A 9536-nucleotide genomic window follows, 5' to 3' on the forward strand; every position below is an offset into this window, starting at 1 on the left:
AGAGAGAGAGAGAGAGAGAGAGAGAGAGAGAGAGAGAGAGAGAGAGAGAGAATGATAAAAGTAGTAACATGTATAAAATAAAAATAGTTTACAGAGAGATAATAAGCTGGAAGATAAGTGTCTATACCTATTATGTTCCAAATGTGTGGGGAAAAAGCATATGTGGAAAAGAATCTATATGCTGCTTGTAGGCTCTAACATGATGAAATAACCCAGTAATACTCAGTGTATTAGTTTAGTTTAGCATTAGCGTTTGATCTCTGTGTAATGAACATACATAGTGGCTTAACACCCATTTATTATCTTGGAGTTTCTTTTGGCTAGGAGGGTGTTTTACGGGTTTTTTTTTTTAAAGATTTATTTACTTATTATATGTAAGTACATTGTAGCTGTCTTCAGACACCTCAGAAGAGGGCATCAGATCTCTTTATGGATAGTTGTGAACTACCATGTGGTTTCTGGGATTTGAACTCAGGACCTTCGGAAGAGCAGTCAGTGCTCTTAACCGATGAGCCATCTTTCCAGCCCTGTCTTAGGGTTTTATTGCTGTGAAAAGACACCATGAACAAAGCAACTCCTATAAAAGGAAATATTTAAATGGGGCTGGCTTATAGTTTCAGAGGTTTAATCCATTATCATGGCAGGAAGCATGGCAACATGCAGACAGGGTCCTGGAGAAGCAGAGAGTTCAACATCTTGCAGCCAGGAGACTGGAATTCCTCAGTGGGTAGAGCTTGAGCATAGGAGACTTAAGAGCAGGCCCCTTCAGCTACTCTTTCTCCAACTTGGCCACACCTACTCCAACAAGGCCATATCTCCCAATAGTGACACTCCCCATGAGCCAAGCATTCAAACATGTGAGCCTACTGGAGGGATGGGAGTGGTGGAAGGGCATACCTATTCAAACCTATTCACAGAGGGTATTCAGTTTCAGGATCTGTCAAGCCGCAATTAAGTACATGTTTCTCAAATGAAGGCTCAAGTCAGGAAGATTCTGCTTTCAAGCTCACCTAGGCTATTAGCAGAATTCATTTCTTGTGATTATGTGATTGCAGGCTCTAGATTCTTATTGAATGCTAGCTAAAGGCTATTCAGGTTCTAGAGGCTATAGCAGGCCCTACCAGGTGGTCTTCTATAAGCAAGTGGCAATATGACAACTTGCTTAAGGCCAGCATGAGTTTTTAGTTTCATAAACACAGCACTATTAGATGAAATGTCATCAGAGGAGGTCTTCCATCATCTTTTAGTACAGTCTGTTGGCTAGGAATAAGTAAGGGGTCCTATAGACATTCAAGGGGTGGTGTAATGGCTATTCCTGGTTGTCAACTTGATTATATCTGGAATGAACTACAATCCACAATTGGAAGGCTCACCTGTGATCCAGATCTTGAGGCTAGGAGATACAAATTTTTGACCTGGATCTTGGCATGGAGATCTTGAGGCACAGTGGCTATGAATCCCAGGAGACTAAGGCAAGGAGATCTCTGAGTTCAAGGTCAGCTTGGGACAAAACAAATCCCTGATCCGGTCGTGGTAGTGCACACTTTAATCGGAGCCACACCTTCTGCTGGAGATCTACATTGGAAGAAGGAAGATTCTCTTCTTCTTTGCCTGCTTGCATTTACTTGCCAGCACATCTGTTGGAATCTACTAGCCTTGTGGGACTGAGCAACTACTAGATCCTTGGGCTTCCCATTCACAGATGACCATTGTTGGGAAGTTGGACTACAGAGCGTAAGTCATCATAATAAATTCTCTTACTATATAGGGACTATCTAGTAAGTTCTGTGACTCTAGAGAACCCTGACTAATATAGGTGAGGATTATATAGAGCAGCATCAAGAATCAGAGATCACAGCAGTGGCCTGATCAGAGGAGTGTTATCTCAGACTTTTGCCTATCACATCTAGTGATATTAAAGACACAGTGTTCTGGGGCTGGAGAGATAGCTCAGTGGTTAAGGGTACTTGCTCTTGCTAAGGACCTTGGTTTGCCTCTCATTAACCACGTGGCAGTTCACAACTGTCTGCAATTGCAGTTCCAGGAGATCTGGTACCTTTTTCTGGTTTCCGCAGGTACCAGGCATTCACACATATGTTGTACATATATACACACAGGCAAGAGACTCTTTTTTTAAAAAAAAAATTATTATTATAAGTACACTATAGCTGTCTTCAGACACACCAGAAGAGGGCATCAGATCTCATTACAGGTGGTTGTGAGCCATGTGTTTCCTGGGATTTGAACTCAGGACCTTAGGTAGAGCAGTCAGTGCTCTTATCCACTGGGCTGTCTTTACAGCCCTGGCAAGACTCTTAAACACGATGCAATGTCCTAAAAACGATGCAGTGTCCTAGGATAAGACAGTTTCCATCTACAGAGTATATATATGAGAATATTCATAATAGCAAAAATACTGTGCTTTAATTTTTGCATTTATCAAAAAAAAAACCAGAAACATAAAAGACCAGACATGTGTACAACCGTTATGCTTCTGTGTGAAGGCATTATGCAGCTGTGGTCTACTGTAGTTGAGTTGGATCAACCCTTCCACTATTAAAAATCTTAACGAAGAGGAACTAAGGTAGTGCAAAACACAAAAGGGAGTCCAAAGAGAGCCTGGCACTTGTCGTTGCTTTCCCAAGCAGTCAGTGACTGTGGATTGTAAACGAAATGGATTGTAAAACCAAATAAAGTTTTGTTTGTCTCATGGGGATGAGGAGGCCCTGCCAAAGAGGAGAGACCTAGAGGATACCTGTGACCTTTGGTTAGGACGTTCAAGGACTCTATCTACCTAGGACTAAGGGTGGATTAGGGAACAACCAGCCTCCACAAGGACTACTCTGAATGAGTCTTACCTCCTGAGCAGAATATAATGATCAGACATCAACTCAGCTATGGTCAGGCATACTTGCCTGTCTTAGGGTTTCTATAGTGCCGATGAAACAATGTGACAAAAAAGGAGGTTGGGGAGGAAAGGGTTTATTTGGCTTATGCTTCCACACTGTATTCAGTCACTGAAGGAAGCCAGGACAGGAACTCCAACAGGGCTGATGCAGAGGCCATGGAAATTTGCTGCTTACTGGCTTGCTCCTCGTGGCTTATGTAGACTGCTTTTTTTATAGAACCCAGAACCACCAGCCCAGTGATGGTACCACCCACAATGGGCTGAGCCCTTCCCCATCAATCACTAATTAAGAAAATTCCTTACAACTGGATCTTCTGGAAGCATTTTCTCAGTTGAGGTCCCCTCCTTCCAGAGGACTCTAGCTTGTGTCAAATTGACAAAACTAACCCCTAAGTCTCTCTGATAGAACACTTTCTTTTTCCAAAGCTGCTTTGCTCAAACTCAGCAAGCACACTGTTAGTGGAGAAGGTGATACTGATGCAGAAGGGAGAAAGTGAGAAGGGAGAGAAGTTCTGAAGGAGCAAGAAAGTTGTTCTAGTTTGCTTTCTGTTGCTATAATAAAACTAACCAAAACAACGTGGAAGCAGGCATTTCAGCTTACAGTACATTTTGAGGGAAGCCAGGACAGGAATTCAAGGCAGGAACCTGTAGGCAGTAATTGAAACAGATCATAGAGGAATTTGGTCACTGGCTTACTGTCAGCTTGTTATCTTATACAGCCCATAGGTGGCACCGCCCAGTCTCACTTGAATCGTGAATCAGGAAAACACCCCAATCTGATGGGAGCAGTTCTTCAGTTGAGGATCCCTCTTCCCAGCTGACTCTAGTTTGTGTCAAGTTTACTAAAGCCAACATAGAGTCCAAGAGAAATAAACACTGCATTACCTAGGATTTAGTCCATGTGGTCCTTTTTCTCCTCCTGTCTTACATTTATAAATGTATTGATTCATGTCCGTTGCTCCTCAGTATTTCTTTTAAACTGACTTGTTAAAACTGTGTCTTGTGTATGAGATTTTCCCGTGACCTCTGCTTGGCTGTCTTAAAGTGTTCCTTTGAAGCCACCAGTCTACACCCCAGAAAGAAAAATTTCATCATGTAACAGTAACAATCAATTTCCCTTAACATTTTGTTTTGGTGCGCCTTCTCAGATCAAAGCAAATATTTTCGCAGAAAATTACCGTTATTGAGATAGGGTCTTTCTACGAAGTAATGCTGGTCTAGAATTCGCCATTCTCCTGCTTCAGGATGCCTAGTGCTGAAAACACAGGCGTGCGTTACCGCCATGCCAGGCTTAAAAATCGATTTAATGTTTTATGATACTAATAAATTACCAGGCAAAATGGGTGAGAACTGAAGAGAATACCCAGAAGGTTCTTGCAAACGGGCTGCATGTGAATTCTTTGAACGTGAGACACTGACGTATTTTGTAATACTCCCTCAGCCTCCAACCATGCCATCATTCATCCAATAAGCATGCTCGGGTGGGAGGTACCTACCATGTGAGAGGGAAGCTATATTGATGTGAGGGTGATCCGTCCATTCTGGAAGAGCTTAGTGAGGACAAGTTTGTTTCCATTAACTTCTACATGTCTGCGTTTTTACTGACTACCAGCCTCGTCCTCCGAAACCCACGCCCTGGCCGCTGCCTTTTTTCCTGGCCGGCGCCAGCCTAGAGCGTCCACGCTCGAAGACTCTGTTTCCCGGCAGCCCCTGAGGCAGGCGGTGGCGAAGCGCACGCAGGCGCGCTGGCCGGCCCCCGCACGCAGGCGCAGTGCGCACGCCGGCTGAGCTGGGTCTCGCGGCTCTGTGCGCGGCAGCGGAGAGCGAGGCCTGGTGAGCGCCGCCGTGGTGCGCGCCGGCTGGTCAAGGTTGTGCGCAGAAGAGGCGCAGCGGGCGGGCAAAAGAGCGAGCGTCTCACCCTCGTTGTGGCACCGGGACCGGTCGCCTGGAGCCGGTGAGTGGGGGTTCCACGCGGCCCCTCCCCCTCGGCGGGCGGCTCTGGGTTCCCTCCGCGGACCCGAGGGAGGCCCCGGGGCGAAGGCGGACGCGGGCGGCGGCCGGAGCTGGCTCCGCCGCGCGGGGGACCGGACCCTCGCGTCGCTCCCGCGCGTCACGGGCCCGGCGGTCCTAACGGCCGCGCGGCGGCGGAGCGGGGTGGGGGTGGGGAACGCTGGTGCTCGCCGTGAGGAACGCCGGTCGGGGCGGGGCGGCGGTGGAAGCGGCGTCGGGGACTGCGGGGCGCCGGGCGGCGGCGCGGAGTGTGCGCGCCGCGCTCGCTCGCTCGCTCGCTCGCTCGAGGGCGGGGGCGGGCGGCGCGGAGTGCGGTGGCTGCGGCCGAGGCGTGCGGGGCCGATCCGGGAGTTGGCAGGTTACCACCTGGGCCGGTGTTTGGAGGGAGGTGGGGGTGGAGACGGGAGGCTGCAGTTTACAGATGTCATAACTACGCGGGCCTGGAGCTGCTGACGGGGGTGTGGTAATTATAGCAATGACAACTTGGTCGGCTGTGTGAGCGGTGATGCGAGGGAAACCGCCAAGCCTTAGCCGAAGCTCGCACTGGGAGCAGAAAACTGGAGGGGTGAATGGGATCATGGACGTCGGCAAGGAAGAATGTGAGGGTTGGATGCAGCTGCTTCCAAACGCTTTTCAATGAAAAGTTTCAAATGGATTGATTTAAGGCTTAAACTTCGGTTTGGTAAATTACTATCAGAATCAGCCACCGAGAAATGCTTTTGAAATATTTAACACTATCATCTGTCCCTTTTCCCCCCTTTTAAAACAGTTCCTTTAAACACCATCTCCTTCCTCCTCCTCTTCGTTTTTTTTTTTTTTTATTCATTTTGCTTTGTTTTGTTTTGTTTTTGTTTGTTTGTTGAGTGACTGTGTTTTGTTTAGTAGGCTAGCTTTGAGCTTCTTGTCCTGCCCTGGCCTTCAGGGTGGCAGGATTTCAGATATGCACTATGCAGTCAGCCCAAAATTTCGATCAGCCTAGATGACTAAGTTGGTACTAGTCCCCACCTTCTTGTCTGTAGGTTGCCTTTTCTTTTTGTTTTTGAGACAGGTCTCACTATTTAGTCATGGCTGGCCTAGCATTAGATATATAGCTCTTGGTTGTCTTGAACTCAAAACAATCCTGCCTCAGCCTCTCAAGTGCTGGGGTTACAGGTACAACAACAGGATGCCTGCTAGTGTGTGTGTTTGTATAAATTTGTATGCATGATGTGTACAATATTTATTTATTTACTTACTTATAGGTAGGGTCTCTTTACATAGCTCTGGAGTTCATATATAGATCAGGCTGCCATTACCTGCCTCTGACTCCTAGAATTCTGAAATTAGAGATGTGTGCTGTCACTCCTGATCTCCTTTCTCCATTTTGAAGGCTGAAAGATCTAAATTTTGAAAGGAAATTGAGACTGGTTTAGCTCTATAGTTTTGCTGGAATAATTTATTCTTGGCAGATTATTATTTATGTGATACACAATTTCAAGATGGAGGCCTGAGAAGTAAAGAAATAAAAGCAAATTTACAGCAGCTTAGAAGCAGATATTAGCTTTTCCTAGTATAAATGAAAGCATGGAAGAGCACAGTATTAGTTTTAAGAATAGTTTGTTTCTTATAAATATTTTACTTACTTTGTAAGTGAGTGAATGTTTGCCTGAATGTTTGTAAGTGCATCATGATGGTGCCTGGTGCTTGCAGAGGCCATAAGAGGGTTTTAGAATCTCTAAAACTGAAGTTGAAGATGGTTTGAGTTTGAGTATCAGAAACCAAACCTGTCTTAACCGCTGAACCATCTTTCTAGTCCAGAAATCACTGGAAGAAGACAGTATAATTTTTGAAATCTTACAGTTCCAGGGAAACTATTTGCTGATAAAAATGCATTGTAAGAGCTAGTAGCTTGTTCCTATAATCCTAGCACTTGAGAGACAGGCAGGATGATCCTGAGTTTTGAGGCTACCCTGGAACTTGACTCTGTCACAAACCAAGAAAGCAAAACCTGTAACAGGGCAGGAATGTAGCATGCCCAAGGCCTGTAGTTAACCCTTAACCCTCCCAAAAGGTCCACAAAATCAAACCTAGAAAACTTGCAGTCAAGCAAAGAGAATAAAGATAATTACCTTAAATCAAACATTTGCATCATGCTTTTTTTCTTTTGAGATAGGGTCTCTTTATGTAGACTTGGCAGTCTTGGAACTCAAGTGTTGGCATTAAAGGTGTGTCCTATTCTGCCAGGCAATTATGCCGGTTTTATTTTTGTGGGGCTAGGGGTCCATTTCCTGGTCTTACACATACTAGGTTAGTGCTCTGCCACTGGATTATGTCTCCAGTTCTTGCATTAGGTGCTTTTTAGAGGTCTTCATGAAGTGTTACACATCTTGACTTTTTATCTAGACATGACACATACCGAAGGGAACCACACATTAAAAAAAAAACAACTAAAAACAAAATAAACTTTGTTGCTAGTGGTAGGCTCTTTTTGTGTGTATGTGTATGTGGGGTATATACATGAAGGTTGCAATGCAAGCAACATGACCGTCCAGGTTCCTGTGCTAACTGTGTGAATGTGGAAGCTGGAGAAGGACTTTGGGCATCTTCCTCTATTGAGCTTTGTTGGCCTTCCTTGAGAACAGGGCTCCTCGAATCTGAAGCCTGTGGCTTGTCATAAGCTGGCTGGCAGGCAGTTGAGCAGAGGTCTGTATGTCTCTGCTCCCCAATACTGGGTTTACAAGCATGTATATCCATACCCCTATTTTTAAAAATGTGCATATGTGAGTGTGTGCTGCATGTGTGGGGTTGTCTGTGGAGGTGGCCAGAAGAGGGTTGTGTTGGATCCCATGGAACTGTAATTACAAGCAATTGTCAGATGTCCAACATGGATTCTTGGAATCAAATTGGGGTCCTCTGTAAGAGCAGCAATTTTTGAACTACCCCCTCCAGCCATTGCCCCTTCCCTCCCCCCTCCCTTAAATACAGGATTGCTTGTATTAGACTAATTTTTTTTTGTAAGTATATGTGTTTCTGTGTTGACTGGTAGGCTCAGTGGGTTCAATATTTGTAATTTTCTTCAGTTTGTACTATGTCATAAGTTGTTTTATATCAGACAGTCATTTTCCTGAGATATTTTGTTGTTATCTGTTGCTTTCAATTATTTTATCATTTTATCTTTTCCCACGAATGGAGAGTAGGATTATTTCATTCCTAGGATTAGCACTAGTATTTGGGAAGGAGATATGAAATGAGGAGTACAAAGTTATCCTCAGCACAAAGTAGGCCTACTTGGCTTACATAAATCAAACCAAAAGTTAAGACCTTTGATTGGTTCAGTGACTGACTTACTGATAGAAATAATCCCTTAATACTCTGTTTTTGTTTTGTTATCTTTGTACTTTGTGGAGCTTGTGAATTTAGGTGTAATAATCGAAGAAAACATTGGTTATGACAATTCTTTTAGCTGAATTTAGCTGATTTTTGTCTTCCCTTGATGGCAGTACAGATAGAACTTGTGTTAGGATTGTGAAGTATTCCATTGAAAATGTGGTAATGTGGACTGATGAATTGTAGTTTCTGTCTGTTTTTTGAAGATCTTAGTAACACTGCAAAATAGATGTTAAATGAAAAAAATAAAACCAAACCATTCTACCCCAATGTTGTAGATTAATTGGAATAATTTTTGAGAGCTGGCAATAATCCAGAATGTGGATAATGGGGATAATCCTCTTCATATAACAAGAATAATGCTGCCCTTCATATACAAAGATAAGTCTGCTTGCTCATCATGAATAGTTTTCCAGCACGAATAAGGATATGTGCTGAGTTGTCCATGTGTCTCTCATGCTTCGTGACCAACAAGACAGCTTGGGGTCAGAATGAGGGCTTCTAACTGAGAAATAGACTCACAGAAAGCAGTAAAATTCATTCTGGGTCAGCCTTGTGTACATCACATGCTTTTCCAGTTATTATCCTTGCAAAATCACGTTGAGAAGGAGATTGTCTTACTGTCTGCTTAGGTAACATGCCCCACCACAGTAAGATTCAAGCCATAAGGCTGTTTATAATATGTTTATACCAATCATTAAAGCTTGGCTTTGTCAGCAGTTAAGTCTTTACATCAGAACAAACTAGAGGCTGAACTTTACAATTAAGAGATTGTCTTTAGTTCCTTATTTTATGACCATTAAATTTACCTCAATTTTAAAATAGGATAACAAGAAAAAAACTGCCAACCCTGTACTAGTCTCTATACTTCTACATGCTGTTTTTTCTGTTAAATGTTGCCTAGTTCTATATTGATAAATACTTTTCTTTGTTTTATTGCCGCCCCTTTTCTTCTTCTTCTTTTTTTTTTTTTTAGTTCTGGGGCTTAAATGAAGGTCTTTGAGCATTCTGAGGCATATGAGCTACCACTGAGTTACAGCCCTAACCCCTATTGCTGCTATTATTATTATTATTGTTATTATTAATTATCTTTAATGGTCTTACTGTGTAGTCCTAACTGCCTGGAACTTGCTGTGTAGATCAGACTGGCCTCATAGTCACAGACCTAGATCTACTTGTCTTTGCTACCCAGAGTGTATCACCACGCCTGGCAGGCTTCCTCTCCTCCCTTCCCTTCCCTCCCCTCCCCTCC

General features: G+C 43.9%; 2 protein-coding genes across 7 annotated transcripts in view; one reads left to right on the top strand and one right to left on the bottom strand.

The window, feature by feature from the left end:
* Dtx3l (deltex E3 ubiquitin ligase 3L) overlaps positions 1 to 4669 on the bottom strand; it is a 60190-nt gene extending 55521 nt beyond the window's left edge. The window contains exons 1-4 of one of the 4 annotated variants that reach the window (XM_031363789.1): positions 4405 to 4669; positions 4087 to 4163; positions 3794 to 3974; positions 3477 to 3553 (exon numbers count right to left, since the gene is read on the bottom strand). Coding sequence is in view for 1 of the 4 variants with exons in the window: in XM_031363788.1 (XP_031219648.1) it covers positions 4405 to 4484 (80 nt within the window). In the remaining 3 variants the exon portion in view is untranslated. The remainder of the gene's footprint in view (positions 1 to 3476; positions 3554 to 3793; positions 3975 to 4086; positions 4164 to 4404) is intronic. The other 3 variants (XM_031363791.1, XM_031363792.1, XM_031363788.1) reach the window with 3 other exon arrangements.
* An 18-nt stretch (positions 4670 to 4687) lies between these two features.
* Positions 4688 to 9536, top strand: part of Kpna1 (karyopherin subunit alpha 1) — a 57567-nt gene continuing 52718 nt past the window's right edge. The window contains exon 1 of one of the 3 annotated variants that reach the window (XM_031363793.1): positions 4688 to 4862. The gene's annotated coding sequence lies outside the window, so the exon portion shown is untranslated. Of the gene's footprint in view, positions 4863 to 5161; positions 5277 to 5392; positions 5518 to 9536 lie in introns of those variants that run through there. The other 2 variants (XM_031363796.1, XM_031363794.1) reach the window with 2 other exon arrangements.

This window comes from Mastomys coucha, unplaced genomic scaffold (genome assembly GCF_008632895.1).
Source record: "Mastomys coucha isolate ucsf_1 unplaced genomic scaffold, UCSF_Mcou_1 pScaffold12, whole genome shotgun sequence".
NCBI lineage: Eukaryota > Metazoa > Chordata > Mammalia > Rodentia > Muridae > Mastomys > Mastomys coucha.